Source organism: Balaenoptera acutorostrata, chromosome 16 (assembly GCF_949987535.1).
Source record: "Balaenoptera acutorostrata chromosome 16, mBalAcu1.1, whole genome shotgun sequence".
NCBI classification, from domain to species: Eukaryota; Metazoa; Chordata; class Mammalia; order Artiodactyla; family Balaenopteridae; genus Balaenoptera; species Balaenoptera acutorostrata.
The window spans coordinates 65,536,139-65,563,300 of NC_080079.1; the positions used below are offsets into that span (position 1 = coordinate 65,536,139).

Consider the following 27,162-nt stretch of genomic DNA (forward strand, 5'->3'; position numbering starts at 1 on the left):
TTTCAGGCAAAAAAATCTTGTTCCCCAATAAAGTAGATGTGTTTAAAAAATGCAGACTTCCAGGAATTTAGCCTAAGTTATAAATAATTAGGAATGTCTACAAACATTTATGTAATAACAATTCACTGCAGATTGATTTAGTATAGCAAAAAAACTGGGAATAATCTAAATGTCAAAGGAAGGAAAATAATGGTTATGTAAGTAACAGGGTCCACATAATGGAATACGAAGCAGCCATTTTAAAAAATGAGGGACTTCCCTGGCGGTCCAGTGGTTAAGACGCCACGCTTCCACTGCAGGGGGCATGGGTTCGATCCCTGGTCAGGGAACTAAGATCCCACGTGCATGCTGCATGGCCCAGCAGAAAAAAAAAAAAAAAAAAGCTGGAGGGAATTCCCTGGTGGTCCAGTGGTTAGGACTCTTGAGCTTTCACTGCTGAGGACCCAGGTTCAATTCCTGGTCGGGGAACAAAGATCCTGCAAGCTGCACAGCACAGTGCCCCCCAAAAAAGCAGGATATATATGTACTGATTGCAGGATATCCATGATAAGTTAGGTGAAAAAGAAAGCCACAGCTCTGTATGCTCTGTTGTCAGAAAATAATTATACTTATAAATGCAAGGGAAAAAGCCTGAAAGAATATATGCCAAACTGTTAACAATACTTAGGTCACCTCTACGGAATAGGAATGGAAAAGGCTAGGGAATGGAGACTACCAGTTTTACTTTTTACATTTCTATATTACTGTTTAAAAAAGAGGTACACAATAATTTTATATAATAAAAAAAACTAATGAAGATATATGCCGAATTTTAAGATGACTTTTTAGAAAACTATTTAATAACATGGGGGAATGTTCATTATATTCTATTGAAAAAAGCAACATGCAAAAGAGTAACTACAGTATGAGTTCAACAGACAAAATATATAGATTCAATATGTTCAGACCAAAGTATTAGAAATACACCAAATATAAAAGGATTTTTAAAAATATCTAGATCTAGGGTGATTAGATGTTTTTAAAAAACTACTTTTCAGTACTTCTTAAATGTTCTATTATGACCAAATTACTTTTATATTCTGAACAATGTTATTTAAACAAATGGAAAATATTAGTGGAAAGTAGCCACATCTCTATCTCAACCTGTGTAGAACCAGGAATATAAGTGAAAACTTTCCAACCTTCAGTTCAGGAAGTGCTTGGTTTATGGTAGTCCCTTCCTATTTTTAGAAATAATTCAAGATTTAGTAGTAGTGGAACAGTCAAATCTTGGTTCACATTAAAAATGAACTCTATCCTATTATATAAGAGATTTCATTGTAACTTCATACAATTTATGCAGTAAAGGCTGGTAGACTTGTATCATTATAAAAAATTTATTCAGCAGTCTCCCACAAGGTAACTCAATATGCCCTTGATTTTAATAATTCCTGTGGGATAGTGGCCAATCACTTTTATGTGCACTTACCGTGGAGAATCTATTCCACTATCTCCTGCCATGCTCTGATTTTCTGTTCCTTCCAAGTGACTATGTTCAGGTTGGACGTCCTGAGCCAACGCTGGCATATGCAAAGTGTTGAACAGTTCTAACTTGTGTGTGAACTGTTTTCTCATTTCCTGATTCTGAGCACTCTGACTCCAGGTGGCTGGTTTCTTTCCTGTGTCACCAACAGGGTCTTGTAGGGTTTCAGCCTCCGAAGCAGCTTTCCTTGTGCTGTAGTAATCAAATATACTTCCATCAGCAGGTGCTGAGGCCTGTACACATTTAGCTACACTGGGCTCCTTTTCATAGTCAAAACCAGACTGGATCCCTAAATTGAGGACACAGTTTTCAGCAGAGAGATTAGGTTCTTGGCCTTCACCGGGGTTAGTAAGCAACCCAGTGGGCTTGTAATGTTCATTTCCTTTAAGCACCAGAGGCTCAAACCTCTGTATGTTGCTATTGTACTCAGTCAGAGACCTCTCGGTCACCTTTTGTTTTCCTAAATGATTCCACTTGTTTCCCCCTGGAAAGGAAAACTGAATGTGGCCAGGCAGCATTTGAATTAAGTCGTCATTCTCAGAAAAGTCATCCTCATCTAGATACAATGAACTGCAGGCCCCATCCTCATCATCGGCTTCATTCTGATACAAGGCCTGGTCATCATCAGAAAGTCCTTCATTTTCTAGACTCACAGTCTCTGCTTCCTGGATAAATGCCTTTCTCATCAGAGTTTCCTCTGAGTCTCTGTCTTGTCTCTCAGGTTGTCTCAAATGGTTTGCACCAACTGGGTAATCCAAAAGACCAAGATTTTGGAACTGGTGTATTGTTTCATCAACTAATCTACAAGCAGAGGACGCCTGGTCTAAAGAAGAGGAACCTCGTGATGGCAGGACATGCTGTGTTTCTTTTGTCTCTTCTAATGTGTCAAAATTAGAGTAACTTTTCCTCGAGACTTCAGGGATTGCCTCATTTTCTCCACCATACACATCACATCTCAACGTGCTTTCCCTGAAGGAACAGCATTTACTATCATTTTGCAAAACACCACACTGAGAGTAATTGAAGAGGTAATCTCTAAAGTCATCACCGATAGGTTTGACAGTAGAGTGATTCACATAAATGGATTCTGCTCTCAGTTTATCATTACATTGTTCACTGTATGACTGTTTGGCTTCACTCTCAAAGATTCTTGAGGAATCCAAAGACCCTGACCTTTGGAAAGGCTTTCCCTTTGGTCCAATCTGACTGGTTTTCAGATCACTGGTCTTCTGGACGTTGTGCTCTTTGGTTATTGGGCTCCTTCGGTGAGAGAAACCCTGGAAAGGATTACTGATTCGCTTTTTGTAAATCAAATGGGAACCTAGCACTGATGGATTCTCACCAAGTGGTTTCTGAAGTTCTACTTCATTTGGGCTTTTAATTCCGGGGGTGGGCTGTGTAGCAGGGAGCTTGGGGTGTTTCTCCAGCCTAATGCTTCCTGGCTGAGGCCCACTTCCCTGACTCCTGGCTTTGTCTCTATCTCTATGTGAATGGCCCCGCCTTCGAGGCTTTACAGACCGGCCCTGACTTTTCTTAACTCCCACTTTTGAAGGATACTTATGCCTGAGTGTCAGCATATAAGTGGAAGTGCCCTGGCTATTACATTTTTTCTGTTCTTCGTATTTTTGCATTATGACAGTATGTTTGATTAAGTTGTCAACAGTCAAAATGGGATTAATTCGTTTGATTATCTCATGTTCAATGTCTCGAGGGATATTGTCCAAGTTATCTTCATCTCGGACGGGCCATTCTTCTGGTGGGAACTGAGCAGAGAAACTGCTGTGCTCTGTTCTGGACTTCTCCTTTCTGGATATACTGCGCCAGAAAAGGCTAAAGCCAAATTTCTTGGCTTTTTCTCTGTCTTTTGTGAATGGTAAAGGTTTGGCGCTGTCACAGACGTGATTCTCCTCAGACACTGAAACTGTTCGATTCTGTACCAAAGGTTTGGATTCCCCAAGACCTTTCTGGCATTTTCTAGTCACTTCTCCAGCAGCTGGTGGTTTCTGTATATCCTGAGTGCACACATCATGGAAACACTGGCAAGAATGACAATGGGATATGGGGGTCGCATTTTCTTTGGTTAAGTCTGCACAGCTTTCCACATTCACCAGGTAGGTAATGGAAGTTGGCATCCAGGGACTTTCATCTGATAGGATTCTCTTATTTTCTTGGGGGGTTGTATTTGTAATGAAGTAAGTCTGAGGAGTAACTATGAAGTATCCTTCTCCAGTGTGATAAATCTTCCTTTCTTTAATGAGAGTTCCCAGAGTGGTATAGAGAATATCTTGAGATGGAATTGCAATGCCTAAAACAAATAAGCACTTTACACTGATACGTTCTGAATAAGAAACATTTTAATGAGTGAAATCAGTAACTCAGAAATGACCACACATTTGCTTGATGAACCCAGAGCTAATTGTAACACAATTAATATATATAATTAAAATGTCAAAGAAGCATTAACAATAATCATAATTCAATTGAATAATAGGAATATAATTTCGTCTACACAAAGACATATGGCTAGGTTACCGGTTAAGCAGAGAAAATAATCTGTTCACTCAAACACAAACACCAAGTTATACAACCTCATTATAAATTTAAATTTTGACCAAGGAAAGCCTTCTTGAGAGCAAACATGGAAGTTTTCAAAAACCACAGTCTCATGGCTTAAACCTTAGTAAGAATCTAAAGAGAAAATGAAAAACAGTCTGTGCTTGGGTGAGGGCAAACTGCCTAACATCTGGATTATGGTGGTTTTTCAAACTGAGAAGGTAACAATTTCAAAAGAAATTCCCTTTCTGAATAGCAGGGTTCAAAATTATATTCATATTATGAAAACAATGTTAAAAATGTGTAACACTGAAAGAAAATACATCAATATGTTAATACTGGTTTCCTTTGAGTAGTGGTACTATAAGTGATTACTTTTCTATATTTTCTGGATTTTTCTACAATAAGCATATCTTATAATGGGAAAAATAAAAAATACTCTTCTACATTCATGCACTGGGATATCATGCAGCTATGAAAAGAATGAGATAGATCGATATATGCTTATACGGAAAGATCTCAAAAACATGTCTTTAAGTTAAAAAAAGGAAAGGTGCAGAGAGAATGTATAGAATGGTCCAACTTATTTTAAAAGGATACATATATTCAAATACAACTTATGAAAGTGTCCATGAGAAACTATAAACGAGAGAAGATGTCACCTCTGGGAAGTGGCAATTTAAGAATAGGAGGCAGGGACTTCCCTGGTGGTCCAGTGGTTAAGACTCGAACACTTCCACTGCAGGGGGGCTTCCACTGCAGGGGGCACGGGTTTAATCCCTGGTTGGAGAGCTAAGATGGCGGGGGAGAAACTGAATCTTCATTTTTTCCTTTGCACTCCTTTCTACAGAGTCTGACTTAATTATTACCATAAACATTATTTTTGAAAAAGTTCATCTGGAAAATAAAAGAAATACTCATAAACTTGCTGATGCAGACCTTTTTCCACCGGGGCTCTAATACAAGGTTCTATAATAGAAAAAAAATTAGATATTGCCCAGTTTATGTGTTTAAGATGATTTATAAATAGAAACCAAACACATACAATGAACTAATAGAGAAAAACTTGTTACTCTACCTGGGTAATGTTTCACCAAATGTTCCAATAGTGATTCCTGTGTTACTACAATCTGAGCGGCATTCATATCAGATACAGCACAGCAAAGAACTTCAGCCAAAGGTATAAACTGAGATTGAGCTATTGGATTCATTTGCACTGGAAAGACATCACCTAAATTGGAGATTTGGAAAAAAAAAAAAAAAAGGGTGATAAATTTGATACAGTACAAAATATTTGGAATTAGTGAATCAAAAAGTTATAAAGACTGAATATCAGGTGGAACTGCTTTTCTTTCATCAGTCTTTACTCAATCTGTTAACATTACATGCACAATGATAGAAACTACAGAAGAAAAAGGCTTAGTTTATGATCTCTACTTTTAAGAAGTCTAATATTTGTCACTACTTTATAAGCAAGAGATAATAAGTTTCTATATGAAAGGCTCAAAGTGCTATTGGACTTCAAGTCAGACAATGCTTATATGGCAATTCCCATCTTTCAAAGCATTTTTTCATATTCGCTACCTGAGATAGGCACAGATAGGATTATTATTTCTTTATTTAAAATATATATAGCCATAGAAAGTTAAAGTAATTGTCCCAATCCTAAAAGAAAGTAAAGTGACAGAAATAGGTCTTCTGACTCCTAACCCAGTATTTCTGTCATTCCACACTTTCCTTATTGAAATGGTTAGGAAGATTTGAAGAAGGAAAAGGCAGAAGTGATTTCCAGTTTTCAAGAATACATGGAACAAAATCATGGAAGGAGGGAATCACAAGATATATAAGAGCATGGAGAGAGTTATCCTGGTTGGGTAGAGTTTAAGGGTTATATCAGACCAAAATAGGAGACTGGAAATGGAAGCTAGACTGTATTATCTTTCCTCTTTGCCAACATATAAAATTGTTCTTAACCTGCCATTAATCAGGTTGAGTTTTAGATTCTGCTGGGTATCCAAGGGAACCCCTCAATTAATTGGAAATGAAGGACTAGGAGTCAGGAAAGTGATTTGGGAATCAACCAATAAAGATGAGAGCTGAAGATAAGGAGTGAAATTAGGTAATTCCCTGGTAGTCCAGTGGTTAGGACTCCATGCTCTCACTGCCGAGGGCCCAGGTTCAATCCCTGGTCGGAGAACTAAGATCACAAGCTGCACAGCACAGCCAAAAAATAAAAAAAGATAAGCAGTGAAATTAATTCTTTTATTAGGAGAGTAAAGAAGAGAGCCAAGGAACACTTAACTGAGAGACTACCTACGTTTAAGATGTAGTAGAAATAGGAACCCACAAAAGAGAGATGGCACGGTGATGAGGGTAGGAGGGAGAGAAGCAAGATTATGAGGAAAAAAGACTTCAAAATGAATAGCAGGGATTTCCCTGGTGGTCCAGTGGTTAAGACTCTGTGGTCCCAATGCAGGGGGCCCGGGTTCGATCACTGGTCAGGGAACTAGATCCCACATGCATGCCGCAACTAAGAGTTTGCATGCTACAACTAAAGACCCTACACGCTGCAACGAAGGTCCCACGTGCCACAACTAGGAGTCAGCGCAGCCAAATAAATAATAAAAAATATTTTTAAAAATGAAGAGCAAATTAACAGTGTCAAATGATTGAAAGAGATCAAAAAGGTTGAGGGGAGAAGAGGCAATTGGATTACTTGACTGGAACAAGGTGACCATTGGTGACTTTCAAGAAAACTGTTTTCATGGGAAGGAACAGGAATTAAATATCAGATTGGGGAATTCCCTGGTGGTCCAGTGGTTAGGACTCTGTGCTTTCACTGCCGAGGGTGCGGGTTCAATCCCTGGTTGGGGGACTAAGATCCCACAAGCCACGCGGTGTGCAGTCAAAAAAAAAAAAAAAGTCAGATTGAAGGGAAGGGAGTTGGTGAGAAAAAAGTGAAGTTAATGGGTCTTCCTTCTAGAGCAGGGTTTGTCCTCTTTGGTACTTGTGACGTTTGGGGCCAGATATAGGGTGACCAACCGTCCCAGTATACCCAGGAATGAGGGGTTTCCTGGGACACAGGATTTTCAGTGCTATAACCAGAAAGTTGAAGGCAAACCGGGCTGGTTGGTCCCCATAGCCAGAGAATTATTTGTTGTGAGGGCTGTCTTGTGCACTGCACGATGTTCAGTAGCATCCTTGGCCTCCAGATGCCAGGAACATCTCCCACAGTTGCAGCAACCAAAAATGTCTCCAGATACTGCCAAATGTCCCTGAAAGGAAGGGGTTGGGGGTCAAAAGTGCCCCAATTGTAAACCATGGTTCTAGACCATTTGTTGGAAAAATCTGATTGTGAAAGAGGAGAAACAGAACACAAACTAGAAAAAAGTAGGATCAAGTGAATGTGAATGTGTATGCTGTGATTTTCTTAAAAGAACATGTTTGCAAATTTGGATACAAAAAGGAAGGGTTTAGTGGAGATGATGGAAATGATTCTGTGAGAAGGAAGACCAGTAAGACAGCAAGATCCTAAAGGAAGGGAAAAGGAAAGTGTATAAAAGGAACAGGTAGGGACTTCCCTGGTGGCACAGTGGTTAAGAATCCACCTGCCGATGCAGGGGGACATGGGTTCGAGCCCTGGACCAGGAAGATCCCACGTGCCGCGGAGCAACTAAGCCCGTGCGCCACAACTACTGAGCCCGCGTGCCTAGAGCCCGTGCTCCGCAACAAGAGAAGCCACCGCAACGAGGAGCCCGTGCACTGCAACGAAGAGTAGCCCCTGCTCCGCTCGCCGCAACTAGAGAAAGCCCGAGTGCAGCAACGAAGACCCAACTCAGCCAAAAGTTAATTAATTAATTAATTAAAAAATAAATAAAAGGCACTGGTAAAAGAACTATCGTTAGAAATGAGAAGGATATAACTTCATCTGAAACTTGAGAAAATAGAGGGTGGCAGAAGACCAGAAATATATTGAGGCATAGAAGGAAAAAAATATTAGTACAGCAAAGTCATCTGATCTCTGTAAAGTTAGACAGGGAGAAAGAAAATAGCTATGGGAGGAGGAAAAAATGGGAATGAGGAGGTGAAGAGTAGAAAGGGAGTTTGAGGGGTCATTCTCAGGGAACCCTAGGAAATTTTAAAATGAACACAAAGATTATGAAGGAGCCCTGAGTCTCAAGGTCACTTAAGTGTGGTTTCTGGCAGATGAAGCAATCTGGAATTGAAAAGATGGGCGTCAGGGAGGCCAGCAGGGCTAAAACTTTAATGTGCATGTGAGAATCACCGGGCGATTGTGGTAGTGTGCAGATTCTGACTCAGAAGATCTGAAAATGAGCCTATGATTCTGCATTTCTAACAACCTCCCAGGTGATGTTCATGCTGCAGGTCTGAGGACCGCTCTTTGGAGACGTTAGGGTGTTAATGACAGCAGTGTTAAAGTAGCTAACCATTGAACAAATAAATATGGTCCTGGGGCTGCATGGGAGTCAACTGTAGCCAGAGGCAAGCCAAAGAATTTAGAAAACTTGGCTATACCCTGCATTTGACTTTCCTGTGGCAGTGAGGAAACCAATACATTGCACTGGCTGTTAAGGAGGAAGGAAGGTGATGAGGACTGGCCAGGGGTAAAGGGTTGTAGCCAAAGCTGGTAAGTGGCTCACAGTACTTCTTGTATCTGCATGAAGGATAAAGGACTGCCATCAGGAAACTGATCAGCAGTTTGCTGTCAAAGATCATATTGGTCTGTTCCCTTGTTTACTTAAGCTTCTCTATTTGGCAGGCTGGGGCATTTTTGACCTTGGACGGTCACAACACAGGGCAGAACTGCTGTCTGCTTTGTCAGCCAAGGGAAAGATCTCCTCTTGGCCTGCTGGCTGCTGTCCCATTGGGTGATGCTAAGATACCTACAGCATTCTGAGAAACTAGCATGAATGACTAATCAATTAGCATTTCAAAGGGCGGTGATAAGGGATGATGCTATGAAACTTAATGTCCAAGAGGAACATTAACTGACCTAAAACTCAAAATCCTCCTGGAAACTCCACCTCTGAGCTAAGGGTAATAAGCCTTTCTCCCTATCTTCATTCCCTCTTTGCTTTTCTTTTTACCCTCCGCATCTGAGATTTACTTTCTTCTCTTTCATCTCCCTCCTCAACCTGACAAAATATAGAATTAAAGTACAATTTCACGTATTTTTATGCTTCTTAAACATAACTCTATGTGTTTAATTTATAACAAACTTATATAACTCTCTTCCCCATCTTCCAAGACAGTCTAAGTGACTTTATTCTTGTATGTGATCTTAAATTGATTACCTGCCCCACTTCATATGGACTTAGAAGTCCTTAATTCAAAAAGGAGGGAAAAGTTCTTCTCTCCTAGAAAGATAAGGGCTAGAGTATTGGAGAAGTAGAGAGCAAAACCTAAAAAGGATTTGCTCAACCACACAATACACACTCAAGCCTCACCGCATACCTGGCCTAATAAACCCAGTCACTTTGAACTTTGAACTTTGAGATTGGCGTGCAGTCCGGGGTTCGGGGAGGGGAGGTGGCCGGGGGTGTGTATGGAACAGAGACATTAAAATAAAGAGATGAGTGGCTAGAAAGTCAGTACATGTCTGATGTCCCTGCTGTGCCCCCTGCCAGTGGCTGCCCATTTCTGTGCAAATGAAACAAGTAAGCTGTACTAGGGTCCAGTAAGGGGTCTAGACCCACTCTGCCTTTGGGTCAGACCTAAAACAGCCCATTTTCTAGTTCAATCCTTAAGCTTAGTAGCAGGCTCAGTAGCTGTGGCGCACGGGCTTAGTTGCTCCGCGGCATGTGGGATCTTCTTGGACCGGGGCTCAAACCCGTGTCCCTTGCATTGGCAGGCGGATTCTTAACCACTGCGCCACCAGGGAAGTCCCTGCCTTTTTCTTTTTAAAACTAATACAATTATATGTCAACTGCCTTTTAGAGAACAGGTTAAATCGCATGTAACCTCTGCTTTGGAGCTCCCTCTAGACAAAGGCTAGAGAAAGTTTCCCAGTACATTTCCTTCACAGCTGTTGCTAAGATACGTCTTCAGGTGCATAAATCATCAAGAGTTTTTTGTGCAGGAAAGCAGAGTGAACCCTGACACGGGAACATTTGTGACAGATGCAGGAATCATTTTCCAGCTGCAGCCACAGTTTGCTTCACTTACTCTTGCACTTGGGTTTCTGGAATGCAATGACTCTTACAGAGTTTTCCATCAAAAAGTAACTTCCTGTGTAGAAGACCCCTCTTATAAATGTAATTAGATTTCACAAGAAGAGAAGGCCAGCCCTTTGGCTTTACCCTCAGCTACCTCAGAGTAACTGAAGGCACCCTTAAGTCCAGGCCTGCTGTGGACCTCTGACCCCTGAGCTGGAGCAGGGATCAGAAGGCTAGGAGAGCCTGTGGGCCAGAGTAAACAGTTCACAACAATGTTCTCTCTGTTTACACAGCCTTGTACTCTTGGGTGCTGCGGAAGTGGGAGAAGTGTTTAGTCGAAAGGCTGGTTTCACAAAAAATAACCAACAAAGTACAACCATACAGATTAGCACCTGCTACATTTAATGCTACCTTTTCTGCAAAGGACATTTTTATTGCCACCTTGTTGTATTCCCAAAGGATTTAGTTGGTATATAAAAAAAAAATTTCCGAGTTATAATAATGAGGCAAATTATGAGTTTTAAAACAATTATTCTTTAAAAGTCCACTTTTTTAGGGAAGAAAAAAATGCAAGGCAAATTAAATGTATGTAGCATGTAGATAAAATGAAAATATGGAGCTCTCAACTATCAGAAGCAGATGACAGGGCTTCCCTGGTGGCGCAGTGGTTGAGAATCTGCCTGCCAATGCAGGAGACATGGGTTCGAGCCCTGGTCTGGGAAGATCCCACATGCCGCGGAGCAACTGGGCCCGTGAGCCACAACTACTGAGCCTGCGCGTCTGGAGCCTGTGCTCCGCAACAAGAGAGGCCGCGACAGTGAGAGGCCCGCGCACCGCAATGAAGAGTGGCCCCTGCTCGCCGCAACTTGAGAAAGTCCTCGCACAGAAACGAAGACCCAACACAGCCATAAATAAATAAATAAATAAATAAATAAATAAATAAAAGCAGATGACATCCAGTAAAGTCTGGAGCAGGCTCCTTATGGCTTGGGATCCTAAAACTGTGACTAGAATCAGCTTCCTGTGTGATGGACATAAATTCATATAACCCCAGGCAATCAATTCCTGCTCCCTGGTGCCTAATGACAGTGGTCTAGAAAGCCCCTGGCCATTAGGAGCAGAACCCTGGGAGTGTGGCTTGTTCCCGGAGCTGGTGACAATAGCTCAGCAATAAAATCCACTGCAATCAAAAACCTCATCAAAATTCTGACAAGGAGGTGGTTTCTTAATGTCAGGACACAAAGGCCTCCACCATAGGCCTCAGGTTGAAGGCCTCTAGAATACCCTCTCCTGGCTGTTTTCTAACAGCAAAGTGGCTGAAAGAGCTATTTCCTGGACAATTCACGAGGCATGAATACTCATGCCCCAGTGTAAAAATAGCAAGAGGTACATTCATGACAAATATGGACACAGCAAGATTGCCTTTCACCAGACCCAGATAAGGCAGCTGGAGTAGAACAAGCAAACCCTCCCCAGGAGCTACAGTACTGGAGAAGTCTTCAACCAGGGACACAGGACTCCTAAATCTGCCAGTTACAGATAATCAGTTGGAAGTTTTAATAAACTTAAAACAAGCCTAAACTTTGCACTTTCCAAGTGAAAAAGGCAGAACCAAAATCAAGATACAAGCTACTGGTCCCAAACCTGCATTTGCTTTGTTCACTGAAAAAAATCTCTGAAGTAAAAGCATCTGTATCAAAATCGAATGTATTTATTTTGATATCTGAATGCTCTAGTTAAATTTTAGGGACAAAATTAGTTTTTCATAAACACTTTATCTTTAGGGGAAAAAAATTAACTACCGTGCAGTATTTACATTTATCTTATGCTTTTAATTAAGGCACCTAAACAAATTCCAAGAGGGCCTCCTCATGGAATCTAAACTCTGACATTTTAATTTGGGGTGCTTGAATTTGATTTTAAGGTCCATAAGAAACTGTGCTACCAAATATGCAAAAGAGAGGAAATATTTCTTTGGAAATTTGGACAGGATTCACATCAGAACTTTCCTGTGTCACACTAAAACATGAATCTGACATAAAATTAAATTCTAGGCAAAACTAATCCTAACATTATTTCATATTTAAAACACAAAATAAACATGTTTAGTCCCTACACAAGTGTGTTTATGGACTCTTCTAGGCAGTCTGCCAGAAATTCATGCATTATTGACCTTCAAATGGTTTAACTGAGCCGTTCAAACTCAGCTAATTACCCAGACACATGAAATCTGAGAGCATCTTTTTGGGCGCCTGTATTGAATCACACTGTGGGAAAAGCATCTTCTACGTGCTTTAGAGATGACAATAGAGCATGAATAAAACAGCCTGCAGATACAGTCAAGTTTAATAGAAAAGGATGTTTTGTCCTAAGTAATCCAAGAAGCTTCCCTGATTTTAAACTGCACTTTTATCCAGTACAGAATTTCCAAATTTCTTTAACATTAAAATTAATCCTGAGCTTTTAAAAAATGAAAAGTACTCTGTAACAATGTGTCTCATCCGAGATTAGATGCTGTGCAAAAATTTCCATGACTTTAAATAATTAGATCTATTGTGTTAAAACCTTAAATAGGTTCAGAAAATCAAACAAAATGGGAACAAAAAGAAGAAAGGTTTCAGGCCAGCAAAGCCAAGCCCCTCTCCATGTCTCCCTTTTATTTTAGTAAAATAAAAGAATGCAAACACTTTCCTCCACATTTAGAAACAAAAGAGTACCAAGCCTCAAAAGCTGGCTGTAGATCTAAGGGTAGTCGGGTTATCTACCATGGAAGCTGAAATTCCTTCTCCAGCATGGTGATGTTTATTTTGGAGCCCCAGACAAATGGCTCCCCTTCTGGGAAATGCCCTCTGTTGAAAAGCTACAGGCTTCCCAGAGAAGGCTGGGCTGTTCACCAGCAGGAGCCCTTAGTGCTATCTTTAATAACAGCACTTCAACCTGTCAGGATTAGTAAATGAGAGGCCCCTTTATTTCAAGTGATATATCCACTAATATTGGCCAGCAGTTGAGTTGCAAAGGTCTTGGGCCATTTATGAAGGAGACCTCAGAATCTGGTTGTCACAGCACATAGATAAGCTTGAAAAGACACGTAGTTGGCCCTATCAGAGAGCCCTTTGAGCCTCCAGCAGCCTCTTCCCAGAGAGATACAGGGATGCCTGGCTGGGAGGGGAGGATGTGAATGACTCAAATCAACTGATCTTTTTTAAAATGCTAAAAACTAATTCACACACAGCCCCAAAGCCCTCAGCCCAGTGGTGCCCCTTCCTAACCTCTATTCCCTTCACAGCTTCCACTTTGGATATGTTAATGACTTTACTCAGGTGTGTTAGTTTTCTAAGGCTGTCAAAATAAACAAGCGGCTTAAAACAACATAAATTTATTATCTCACAGCCTAGAGGTCAGAAGTCTGATGGGCTCCACAGGTTCCTCTGCTCCGGGACTCAGGGCCTAGGCTCTGATTGGAGGGGAGAATCTGCTTCCATGCTTATTCAGGTTTTTCGCAGAATTCAGTTCCTTGTGGTTGTAGGACTGAGGACTGGGGTCCCTGTTCCTTTGATGGCGCCTCTCTCAGCAACTTAAAGCCACCGGCATTTCTTGTCATGTTGCCCCCTTCATCCTCAAGACAGCATGGAGTCTTTTTCATACTTCATTTCTCTCTGACTTGCCCTTCTGTTGCTTTGCTTCTGCTTCCAGCCAGAGAAAGTTCTCTGCTTTTAAGGGCTCATGTGATTAGATTGGGCCTACCCATATAATCCAGGATAATCTCCCTAAAGTCCATAATCTAATTACATGTGCAAAGTCCCTTTTGCCATATTAGGTAACATATTAGGTTCCAGGGATTCGGATGTGGACATCTTTGGGGGCCCATTCTGCCTACCACAGCAGGCTGGGGACAAGAAAAAGCTGAGGAGAGAAGCACAGGTTGTAAACTTCTGCAGTCCCTGTATCCCCTTAAAAATGGCTGTACAGAAAAAGCATCATTTCTTTGCCCTCCAGGCAAACATGGGGCTGATTTAAGACGAACCTTCTTCCCAAGATTCTGGAGGCTGCACAGGCAATGACAGCAGCTCTCATCTCTGCTCAGCATCATGGTGATGAATATAAAATACCACTGTACAAAACTGGGGGGGTGGGCTTCCCTGGTGGCGCAGTGGTTAAGAATCTGCCTGCCAATGCAGGGGACACGGGTTCGAGCCCTGGTCTGGGAAGATCCCATATGCTGCAGAGCAACTAAGCCCGTGAGCCACAACTACTGAGCTTGCGCGTCTGGAGCCTGTGCTCCGCAACAAGAGAGGCCGCGACAGTGAGAGGCCCGCGCACCGCGATGAAGAGTGGCCCCCACTTGCCGCAACTGGAGAAAGCCCTAGCACAGAAACGAAGACCCAACACAGCCATAAATAAATAAATAAATAAATTTATTAAAAAAAAAAAAAAAACTGGGGGAAATTTTAGCACCAAGGTTGTTGTTTGAATAACAGATAAATAAAAGTTCCCTGTAAGGAAGAAGCTGTCCTTTATATACACATAGTCTTCACATTACAAATGAGCATTATACTGGAGGTCAAGTGATCTGATCCAGGTTCTAATCCAAGTTCTGCTATGTGGCTCTGAATAAGCCACCTCTCTTCTCCGGGTCTTAGTTTCCTTGTCTATAAATGTGGAGCTGAACTAGATCAACATTTCCTAAAATGCGTTCTGTGGAAAATTCATTCCATGAAATGCTCTGCAAGAAAAGGGCCCCAAAGGCCAAATGTTTGAGAAATGAGGCTTGGAGTCACAGGGGCATTGTTAAAGGCTCTGAGAATTTTAACAGAAAACCTAGCTTATTTAACCCAATGTTTCCCAGTCATATTTGGCAACAATCCTTTTTCTCCGATACCTATTATTACCCTTCAGCTGTGACTTCTCTCCATTCAGACTGGCCTCTCCCTGAATAGTCTGTACTTTCCCATCTCTACGACCTTGTCCCCACTTCGTCCACCTAAAGCACTCTTCCCCGCACCTCAGTGTTTCAAACTCCTGTCACGAAGACAGGCTCAATGCTGACTGACTCTCCCATGAATTGTTCTCTAATCCCGTCAGTTGGAGATACAGTCTCCTTCCTACATGGACCACTTAAGGAAAATTTAACGAGTGGCTACCACAGCGTAGCATCAGGCACTCATAATACAGATACTGTAATGGCACAGTCCTTCAATCATTCCTTATCCAGCAAATATTTATTGAGCACCTACTCTAGGCCAGTTAGTGGGGATACGGCAGTGAACATGACACAGTCCTCCCCCTCAGGGGGGCTCCCGTTCTAGAGGAAGAGCAGTGGTTGGAGGCAATCGTAACCCAGTATGAGGGCTATAATTGGTAGGACTGGGACTCAGTATTCCTGGTCCCACTCAGAAGTTCGTGGATGCCTGGGCACAACCATCATAAGGAAGATGAACCAGACTTGTCCCTGTGGGGCCTCGGGGTACCTAAAGCCACATGGGATAAGAAAGAGAGTCCTGGAATTGGTCGGGCAGACCTGGGCTCAAACCCTCCACTTCCACTTACTGACTGTGTACCCTCTTCGAGTATTCATTAGTGACTGTTCAACATGAACAACAGCATTTGGTTCAAATGTTATTGTGGGAAAACATCCATAAGTACCTGGAATAAGATTTGACACACATCAGTCCTACCGATATTGGCACTCTTTAACATCTCTTCCCAAATTAGGGATATTAAAGTTGATCGTCCCTCGTTCCATGTCATTATTAGTACTTGGAGAGCTTCTTGTAGGGTGCTAGTTCTGCACATGGATGGATTTCTTAGCCAATCCTGACTCTTTCTTTTCCCAACTTCCATAGCCTATTTGATCAGACACCAGTCCTGACCATGACCTTCTCCCCACCTGGGAGAAAACAATTTATGTAGGTAAGGCCTACAGCTAGCCCTGTTTTCTTCCATTCAGTAGTACTTTACTGTGACCCCTTGTGGCAGAAACTGTAGGTTGGCACATTCAACCCACATTCCCAGTCATCTTTTTCTTTGCCTTCCTCTAGTGCGGAGGCAGGAAAGCATACTACTTAATTTCTCAGCCTCACTTAAAACTAGTGGGCATGTGACATCATCATGGTGGTCAACGAGATACAGGCAGCCAGCTACCAGTGCCAGAAGAAGAGGCCTCATGAAGAAAAGGCCCTTCCCTCGTATTTTACCTTTTCATTCTTGACTCTTTCTTCCAGCCTGGATTCTGAAGAGATTGCAGCCACCTTGTGACCATGAGGTGACAAGCATGATGTCAAAAGACCACCCACTAAGGAAGTCAAAGCAGAAAGAAAGAAAGAGCCCTGGTGTCTGACAGCCTTGCTGAGCGACTGTGCTGGCCCCCAGGGGCTGCCTACCTCCAAACTTCTTGTGATGACGCAAATCTACCCCTTATTTGTTCATGCTATTTCTAGAGGGTTTTCTATAATCTGCAACACATGTCTAACCAATATACTTAGTCAAGTATTGAGAGAGACATTCATCTCCTCCTCATATTTTCTGCTGTGTGCAAAATGTTTGTCTTGCCGAGGGCCTGATTAAGCTTCTGGATTTTATACCAGACGGATGCTTTTATTTCAACAGCTTAACTGCTGTGAAGCTAGAATGTCACACTGATGGATATTTACAGAAAAAGGTGTCAGGGCCCCTGCTGCTTTTCCCTTATCACGTCAGGTCAGGGGCATGCCATGAGAAGAAAGAGAAGCAGAAGCTTTAGCTAGTTTTGCTAATTTTTAACTGGGGAAATCTGTACTAAAAAGGTTACAGTGGCACTCTCCTCTAGATGAGAAAGGATATCCTTTTTGCATGTAGAAATCACAGAGAGGAAGATAAGAACTGTCACAGCTGTTACAGCTCGATCTCAAAATGGGTATCTACAGTTATAGCCCTAAGAATGGGATGCCTTTCAATCTCTCCTGAAAGGAAGTCTTGTGAAATAGATCCAGTAAGTCAATATCACCGTTAGGACTTCCCCGGTGGTGCAGTGGTTAAGAATCTGCCTGACAGTCCAGGGGGACATGGGTTCGAGCCCTGGTCCAGGAAGATCCCACATGCAGTGGAGCAACTAAGCCCATGCACCACAACTACTGAGCCTGTGCTTTAGAGCCCGCGAGCCACAACTATTGAGCCCACGTGCCACAACTACTGAAGCCCGTGCGCCTAGAGCCCGTGCTCCACAAGAGAAGCCACTGCAACGAGAAGCCCACGCACCGCAACGAAGACCCAATGCAGCCAAAAATAAATAAATAAATTCATTTAAAAAAAAATCACCGTTAACATCAATGTAAGATTAACTCAAGATTTAAAGAGGCAAATAATGAATAACCCCCACTTGTATTTGAGGGGTGAGTAATCCCTGTCATTTGTTGAAGAAAAGTTGTCTTCGCTCCTGAAAGTGCCTGGACCCACCCAGGCCCCAAGTCTCTGCATCTGGGTCCGCGTGGTGGTGGATTAAGCCCAGCAGAGGCCTCCCGCTCCAAAGAGGACTGGATTCTGTGGTGTGAAGGGAGCTGGGACAGGGCTCTACTTTGCAACATGAGGTAAATACACACCATGCTACCTTCTACCCCCCCACACACACGTTACAAAAAAGCATCACAAACACCGCAGCCTTACCTGCTCCTCTCCTACTGAAGGAGGTGAGGGTTGGGTGACTCAGAAAAATGAAAAGGATCTGCCCAGAATCCAGGGAGGCTTATCAGGGTCCACAGGTGCTTCGCCAGGCCCCCCAGCAGGCTGCTCTGCCTGGGTCAGCCACCTCTCTCCCACCAAATCTGGAAAGCATCATTGAGTTTCTGCATCAACACTCTCTTTCACTTCTCCCAGACTGTCTGCTATGCTCCACCTGCTTTCAAGCTGACTACAGGCTATCTTTTGGCCCCCTGAAATATTAACTTTTAAAAGATAAAAGCCACTCCGGGGATACAACTCACATAAATGTATTCTACTAAGAAGCATTTCTAGGCTATTAGAAACTTTAAAAGACATAAACTTTTTGATTTTAAGATTGTGAATTTCCTTTTCTTCAGCACAGGAAAGCTTCATCTTACATCTGGGCAGATGGGACTGTACTTCAGCAGGACTTTAGCATATTTCTACAAGGTCATTGCCTTAGGAATGAAATGTAAAGGCCATCACCCTGAGAAATCTTAAAAGAGGCCGTAGGTCTTGCTCACTATGATCTTTACATGTGAGGGTCATCTGGTCACTGCTTCTAGGAGCTGACCACCTACTTCTCACTAAGCCATCCATTACTGCACCTTTGACCCAAGGCAGCCAGACGGTTTCTCAGATTACGTTCTGGGAGAAAGAGTGTGGCCTCGTGCACATTGTGTGGTGAGGCTGTCCAGGCAGAAGCCGCTAGGGTCCATCTGCAGAGGTCACCCGACCCCCCCTTTGCCTTCCATACAGACATGGCCCCCTAACCCCAAGCAGAACAAATGCACATGCTCCCTCTTCCTCGCTCTCTTGGGTTTCAGCCCAGAAAAGGGGCTCCAACATACCTTTTATTTTTGATTTTATTTATTTATTTTTGTGTGTGTGTGCCCGGCTCCCAGCCCCGGAAGCCCCACCCCTCCGCAACCCATCGGCCAGGGATCCAGGACCTCACTCCAGCAAAGACCCCAATCAGGAGGCTCCTGGCAACTTTCAGGACCTCTGGACCCTTCGGGCTTTCTGATCAGAGGGGAAGGAGACTGAGGGTGGGAGGGGGACAGGAGGGAGCCAGAGCTCAGCCAGTTACCAGCAGTAGCACATGCCACCTCGAGCCCGGGTCCTCCTGGGTCCCCCTGGGCCCCTGGGAGAGGGAGGCGTCCTGGGGGATGGTATTTGTAGCTCCTGGCATCAGGCCGGCCCCTCCCTCCCCAGCCTCTGGAAGGAACAGATTCTTCCTCCCTCTTCTCTCCAGAGGAAGTGGCTTTTATCAACATACCTTTTAAATACACTTGCTTCCTAGCTTATTGCTTCCCTAGCCCCCTCATCTTCCTTTTTAGGAATCTAACACTGACGTTCTCTATTTACGCAAGACATATCCTCTCCCCCGAGCGCTGCACACAAAGTACTCCCACTACCCACATGCAGAAGGTTTCCTCAACGCCTGCTCATTCACCGACCCTCTTGCCCAAGCTGCCTCCTCCCTTTCTCGCTGCCGCCTCACGCTTTAGCCTGGCAGCCCAATGCATGGTGCTGAAGCTCACATGGCAGGAGAGCAAAGCCAGTTCTTGTGGAATTGCCTGGAGCGGCACAAACCGCTGGGTCTTGGGAGTGGTGCATCCTTCTTGCTCCCAACGTGGTCCAGTGGAGCAAAGTGTTAGCAAGAGAAGCTGAATCTCTGACTTTGAAGAGTTGGGGCTTTCTGGATAAACGATGCTGAAAACTTGGGATCCTCAGCAAGGTTAACTTACAACTGTATAGTGAGATGACTCTAGAGAGATTTACCTAACTCTGATGGTGTGTTTACATTTCAAGGGAAAATGAGGCCCAAGACCTTGGAGTCAGCTCTAAGTCATAAAAACTGGAGTCACCAGGGTTGTTCTGGCTCCTGCAGAGATGTATTTATATTCCAGAAGGTTAGAGGAAGAACCCAGGATCCTTCCATCCTGTCTCCATGCAACGAAGGTTTTTCTCCCTCTTTCTGGGAGAGAAGGAAGCGGGTGCCTCTTTCTCCTGCACATAAGCAAAGAAAATTCACTTTTCTCCACCCCTCACCCATGTAGTGTCTGACACCCCTGCTGGAGATTTTTCCATCTGGCTTTCATCGCATCGCCCAGATAAGCACTGGGGCAAGGGGTACTGATGCAGTTATAATTACTTACATAATATTATTATTTTTAAATTATTGCATAAATAATATCTAACCTGTCTGATCTAGAATATCTATGTGCATTGAGAATGAAATTAATAAAAATGAATAGTAAAGGCCCAACAATTCTGGTAGCAAGGATGATGGGATCCTGTGTGTCTCATGGTTTACTGGGAGAGATAGATGAGAGCCCTGAGGCTGGTTAGCAGGATTTGAAGAAGATCCATGGGAACCAGAAGCAGGCCTGTTGAAAGGATTAGGAAGTTTGTTAGCCGGGTGTTAGGAGATAGGCTTGAAAAACGGCAGCCTAATGGCACTTTGGGATTTTGCTCTCTCCTCTGACTGGACCCTGAAATTCTTAAAGGTGGGCTCTAGGTGGGACAAGAGAAGCTTAGGCTGCTCTCTCCCACAGGGGAGAGGAGGGAGGTAATTAGCTCCACAGCCAGAGCAAGTCTAGGAGGACCACACAGCTAAGCTGCCCAGTACCGCAGGGACGGGGTCTGGATTGCTATCTTGAAGACACTTCTCTGCTCCCCTCTGATCCTTAGCTCCTTTTCTACCCCAGCTGATCTTCCTGTTTCAGAAGACACTACACGAGTCCCTTTACACAGGGGGAGATGGGAGTGGATGGGAGACTGGAATATTGAGAGCTCTATTGGATACCAGCACCACGGAGCCATGTGGGGAGGGGACACGGGACATGGGGTGAATGGAGATACTGAGGAATACAGAGCAAAACCTCGGTGAGTGACCAGAAAAGTCCTGGAGCCTTCTCACGTAGGCCAAAGGGGCAAAAGGAGAGCACTGTTCTAAAATGCCACCCTGGGACTTCCCTGGTGGTCCAGTGGTTAAGAATCTGCCTTCCAATGCAGGGGATGAGGGTTCGAGCCCTGGTCGGGGAACTAAGATCCCACATGCCGCGGAGCAACTAAGCCCGTGCGCCACAACTAGAGAGCCCATGCGCTAGAGAGAAGCCCACGCACCGCAACGAAGAGCCTGCGTGCCACAACTAAGACCCAATGCAGCCAAATAAATAAATAAATAAAATGCCACCCTGCAGCCTGCAGTTTGCCTCCCTTCTGCATTCCCCACTAGCTGTGAGGAAACAGCTTCTCCCTGCAGCTGTGACTTTTATCCCTGTAAATGCTGACTTTAACGTTTAGGAGTTTGTGCAAAACTTTGCAGTAGGGAAAAAAGAGTTTAAAAATGGCTTTGCATTGGTTTCTTTGCTGTACCCTCTAACTGTATGGCAGAAATTGATCTGGATGTTATATGCTTGTCATAAGTGCTTGAGAGGGATCATCTCCTCTTAACCCAGAGGTTCTGGCAGTGAGGAGAAAGCTGCTGGCTTCTTACCATCAAATTGGAGGTCTGAAATCTTAATGGACTCTAGGTGTGGCAGACAGAACAAGTCCCTGTACTGGATTTTGGCTACGATGTTTGCTTTAGGAAAGGTAGTACGCCAAGAGAGTAGGAGAAGGGAGACAGTTTCCAGATTAAGGTACACTTAATGGTTCCTAGATACATGCCTGTTTGAAAAGTGGCTTTTAAGCTTGCTCGTGAGCTCTTGCGGAAATCAGATCACCCATTTGTGTATCGTGAAGTTGTGGGTTAACTCTGTGACTGACAGGTGAAAGGAGCTTTAAAAAAAAGTCCTTGCAAGAAAAGCCCTGCTAGCCAAGCAGCGTTTTAGCTGTGCACAAGAAAGGGGCAGCTATCCCCTCTGCTGCCCCAAGCAAGGAAAAGCTGCTGGTTTGGGGAGGGGTCAGAGGGAATCATGGATTCACAAGGTTTCCCTCAATTGCCTGGGCCAGGCTCACTGAATGAAGCCTGTTGTGGTTTCACGCTCTGCTAAGCTGAAAAGAAGTGTGGTCTCCCTGCTCCATGAGCTGAACTCGGACTCTGAAACTGTTGAAAGAAAGACACCCTCTTGTGGGGCTGTGAGCTGTGGAAATGGACCATGAATGCTTGTGGACCTGTCTGCACAGCACACAGAAGCCTATGGAAAGGCCTGTCCTCTGAAGAGGTCACTGCCGATCAGGAAAGCCTGACTCTTTCCTGGTGGGACTCCTAGGGAAGCTGCAAGACGAGGAAGGTCAAACCACAAGAAGCGTGGCCCATCCACCCCCTTGGGAAGATCTCACTGCTGTTGGCTTTTTGGGTTCGGTCTTTCTGATTTTTGCTGTCGGGGTGATTTGTGCCTTTTCTGGTTCGGGCAGTGGTCACTACCAATCAGCTGCTGGTCTGACTCACCTTTCACCTTACACCTCAGTACGGCAGCTTGACTCTTCAATGCAGCCTTCACCAGGGAGGGCTGATCCTCCCTCTAAGGGCAGGGGCCGTATAGATCTATTTCAAAAATTTTTTTAATTCAAAATTCTGCCCCGACCATTCTTCTGGACATAATGTATCTTCTTCCCTGTCCCCTAACAATAACCCCAGATCAGCTTGCCTGAAAAGGGTCTTAGGAGATTTAGATTTAATAATTAAGTCTGTTTAAATTGTGTGAAAACGTTCTGTGGGGAGGCTTTCTGCCTCTCTTGCACCCACCCTCCTGGAGGAAAGGTCTGGGTGAGAGAGGAGGAGGATGGAAGAAACCTGTGAAATTACAGTAATGAGACACACAGATTTTGTAACAATGGAAGGGAAAAAAAAAAAAAAGCAAGGGAAGGGAAAGCTTCAGACCCGGGGAGATGCAGGGTGGGGGCAGGGATTACCAATCTCTTGTTTTTCAGAATCTGCTCCTGGAGCCCTCCTCCCGGAAGGAGGCCGCCCCTCGCTGCTCTCCCGACCAGCTGCCCTGCGCCCCCCTTCCTACCCACCCTCCTTGCTGCTATGAACACTCCCAAATTCCAGCTGACCGCTGCCTGACACTGACCAGACAGGAGGGGACGGGCCCGGCTCCTGTGCTTACGTGAAGAACACCTCCAGATGTCACCTGCACCGCAGGAACAGATGCACTGGTGGCATGAGCAAGCAGGACTGCTTGAAACTGCACTGAAAACTGAACTGAGCTGAATTATTTGGGCTGAAGTGCAGAGTGCCCAAACTTATCAACTGGTGGGAGGTCGGAGGCCCCAGTAGGCATCCTGCCCACTTGTGCTGCCTAACTGATGTATAGTCTCACTTGGGGGCCCTAATAATTGTAAACTCTTTGTTTCCAGGGGTGCCATGTGTGCCCTCTGGGGCTGTATGCATGAAATGCAGGCATTAACTTATCTCTGGTAAAAACACTGACTTAGGGGCTTCCCTGGTGGCGCAGTGGTTAAGAATCCGCCTGCCAATGCAGGGGACATGGGTTCGAGTCCCCTGGTCCGGGAAGATCCCATATGCCGTGGAGCAACTAGGCCCACGCGCCACAATTACTGAGCCTGTGCTCTAGAGCCCACGAGCCACAACTACTGAAGCCCGCGGGCCTAGAGCCCGTGCTCCGCAACAAGAGAAGCCACTGCAGTGAGAAGCCTGAGCACTGCAAGGAAGAGTAGCCCCCGCTCACCGCAGCTACAGAAAGCCTGAGCGCAGCAACGAAGACCCAACAGAGCCAAAAATAAATAAATAAAATAAATAAATTTATTAAAAAAAAAACACTGACTTACATTTGGAGATGGTTATCAGAAACTTTCAAGGGTTTAAGGAAATACCCCAGGGACTTCCCTGGAGGTCCAGTGGTTAAGACTCCTCCTTTCCAATGCAGAGGGCGTGCGTTTGATCTCTGTTCGAGGAACTAAGTTCCCACATGCCACGTGGCCAAAAAAAAAACCACAAAAGATGCTCTTTAAGGAAATACCCCAGGTAGACCAAGTAGCCCTCAGATATGTACTCTGTGGGAAGCTTACCTCCAATGTGAGTTGTTCCGTTAGAAAAATGGTATGAAATTTATCCTCACTTTAGCTGATGTGATTCATGACCCTGCCTCAGCCTCAAAGGCATTCAGGGCAGCTGCAACTCACGGGGGCCAGTTATATGGATGACAGAATTTGCCACAGATTTCTTTCTTGCAGGTCATGGCAAAGTCTGTGCTAAGTATTAATATATCCTGCTCTACCTGGGTGTGTGCCTCGGGCCAGGTAGGCAACGTTAGTACAGAAACCTGAGGAAGCCACCACACATTCTAAGGTAGACCTTTATGGTAAATGAGATGCATTCAACTGACTAAAACCAGGAGGAGCCTTGGAGGCTGAAACTAAGACCAATACAATGGGACTGACCTCATTCTGCCCTTGGGAGTCCTGCTGGGTAAGTGCTGTTTAAGACAAACCCAGGGACTTCCCCGGTGGTGCAGTGGACGCCACCGCAATGAGAAGCCTGCGCACCGCAACGAAGAGTAGCCCCCGCTCGCCACAACTAGAGAAAGGCCGCGCACAGCAACGAAGACCCAACACAGCCAAAAATAAAGTTATATAAGACAAACCCAATGGATTTAGTCCTAGCTCCCACTGGTCAGATTAAAACAAAATGACCAATGGAGTGGCATGGTATGGGACAATTTACCAGTAGCCGACTCTGGAGAAACACCAGAGGTGGAAACATGGGGTAGAGAGAAAATAGTTTTGTGTTTCTGCAGAGTTGGGGTTTTTAAAATAAATTTTCTGAAAACTTGGGATCCTGGGCTAAGAGCAAGTCTTAGAAAATTAATTTGCAACTATATAGACAGTGAACTCCACGGACTCACCCAACTCTGGAGGTATGTTTATATTTCAAGGGAAAATGAGGCCCAGGACCTTGGAGACATCTCTAGGTCAAAAAACTGGAGCTTATCTGACTCCTGGAAAGATGTGTTTACATTGCAAAAAGTTAGAGAACCCAGAGTGCTTTCCATCCTGTCTCCAAATAGCAAAGGTTTTTCTCCTTTCAGGAAGGGAAGGAGGGGCAATTAACTTCTGTGTATAAGCAGGGAAAATCAATTTTTCTCACTCCCACACCTATGGAATGTGCAGCCACTTGTGTGGGAGGTTTTTCCAACTGCTTCTCATGGAGCTGCCCCAGGACTGATGTAGTTGTTATGTAAGTAATAATTAACCTGGTTCCACTTCGGGATGTCAGTGTGAAGAACTCCATGGACCACTTCCTAGCAAAACAAAGCTGGTGGAAACCATAAAACACTATTCAAAGTCTCTGGAAATTCTTCTAAGGACATGCACCAAACAAGGAAACATTCATTCAAGAAAATCTAATAAAACTTGGTAAGAGAATTGAGAGTCTGTGGCAATTGGACCACCACCTTCTCCCTCCCCCATGTGTCCCTCCACTTCAGCTCAGTTTGATGAAAGTCCCACTTCAGGCAAATATGGCCAAGAAGTCAGGGCTCCCTCTCCTCAGCTCCCAATCAAGGTTTACCATATCTCGCTGGAAGGGGTAAGCTGCCAGCATTTTCCATCCCCTCCAACTCCAAGCCGAAGAGGCTAAATTTAAATTCCTGGTGAGTGTGGCTGAGAGATTTGGGGTTCCCTTCCTCTACCCAGTCTCTACCCACCCCGTCCTAACTCCATCCCAGGAACAGCAGCCCAAGAATTCTGGGACTCCAACCACGCTCACCCCAGCTCACTCACAGGGCATAGGTTCCACCCTGGGAAAGCAAGCTGGTCTTCTCCTTGTGCCCAGCACCCAGAGCGGTGGCTCATTTTGCCCAGGAGGGAGAGGCAGTCCATAAGAAAAAGTTTCAAAGCACTTCCCAAAGGAACGGACCTTATTTGAAAAGTGTGTAGGAAAGTTCAAGCCTAAAGGCACTCCTAAAGACAGCTCCTCTTAAGAATAATGAGCTAGGGGTCTTCTCTGGTGGCGCAGTGGTTAAGAATCTGCCTGCCAATGCAGGGGACACGGGTTCGAGCCCTGGTCCGGGAAGATCCCACATGCCATGGAGCAACTAAGCCCACGCGCCACAACTACTGAGCCTGCGCTCTAGAGCCCGTGCTCCGTGACAAGAGAAGCCACCGCAATGAGAAACCTGCACACCGCAACGAAGAGTAACCCCCACTCGCCGCAACTAGAGAAAGCCCGCGCGCAGCAATGAAGACCCAACACAGCCAAAAATAAATAAATAACATTAAAAAAAAAAAAAAGACTCCACAGTGCCACTGCAGGGGGTATCGGTTCGATCCCTGGTTGGGGAACTAAGATCCCACATGCCACGTGGCACAGCCAAAAAAAAAGAGTGGTGTAATACCAAATGAAGCAGACAACTAAGAGATCAGGACAAAAGACAAACAGAGCCCTGCTAAAACCACTGTCATCCCAGGGGGACTATGTGCATGACCAAGGCTGCACTCTCTGAGAAGCAATATCAAAGGCTTCATGCTGCAGGGGAAATAGACATCACTAATATAGCCTAGTCAAGTCACAAAAGCAAACAAGTCCAGGAGAGGGGAAAGAGGAATCTGTATCCTGAGTTGCTATATTACCTAAAAGGTCCAGTTTTCAACATCACAAGACGTGCCAAGAACCAGGAACCCATGACCCATATGCAAGCAAAAAGTAGAAACAGAAACTGCCTATGAAAGCAACCAGATGTCAAGTTAAAGATGTCAAAGTAGCCATTATATGTTCTAAGAACTAAAGGAAACCATGCTTAAAGAAATAAAGTATGAAGACAATGTCTTGCTGAATAGAGACTATTGATAAAGAGAAACTAAAAACTAAATGAAAATCCTGGAGTTAAAAAGTACAATAATTGGGACTTCCCTGGTGGCACAGTGGTTAAGAATCCACCTGCCAATGCAGGGGACACGAGTTCGAGCCCTGGTCAGGGAAGATCCCACATGCTGCAGAGGAACTAAGCCATGCGCCACAACTACTGAGCCTGCGCTCTAGAGCCCGTGAGCCACAACTACTGAGCCTGCGTGCCGCAACTACCGAAGCCTACGCGCCTAGAGCCCGTGCTCCGCAGCAAGAGAAGCCACCGCAATAAGCCCGCGCACCGCAACGAAGAGTAACCCCCGCTCGCCACAACTAGAGAAAGCCCACACTCAGCAACAAAGACCCAACGCAGCCCAAAAATAATTAATTAATTTTAAAAGTACAATAATCAAAATTTTAAATTCATTAGATGAGCTCAATAGTAGATTTGAAGTGGCAGAAGAATCAGTGAACCT

General features: G+C 44.4%; 1 protein-coding gene across 2 annotated transcripts in view; it reads right to left on the reverse strand.

Moving 5' to 3' along the window:
- The window catches only part of STOX1 (storkhead box 1), a 53,741-nt gene that overhangs the window by 2,034 nt on the left and 24,545 nt on the right, over positions 1 to 27,162 (reverse strand). Inside the window, exons 2-3 of one of the 2 annotated variants that reach the window (XM_057531549.1) lie at positions 5,154 to 5,306; positions 1,469 to 3,827 (exon numbers count right to left, since the gene is read on the reverse strand). In XM_057531549.1, coding sequence (XP_057387532.1) covers positions 1,469 to 3,827; positions 5,154 to 5,306 — 2,512 coding nt within the window. The remainder of the gene's footprint in view (positions 1 to 1,468; positions 3,828 to 5,153; positions 5,307 to 27,162) is intronic. The other variant, XM_057531550.1, reaches the window with a different exon arrangement.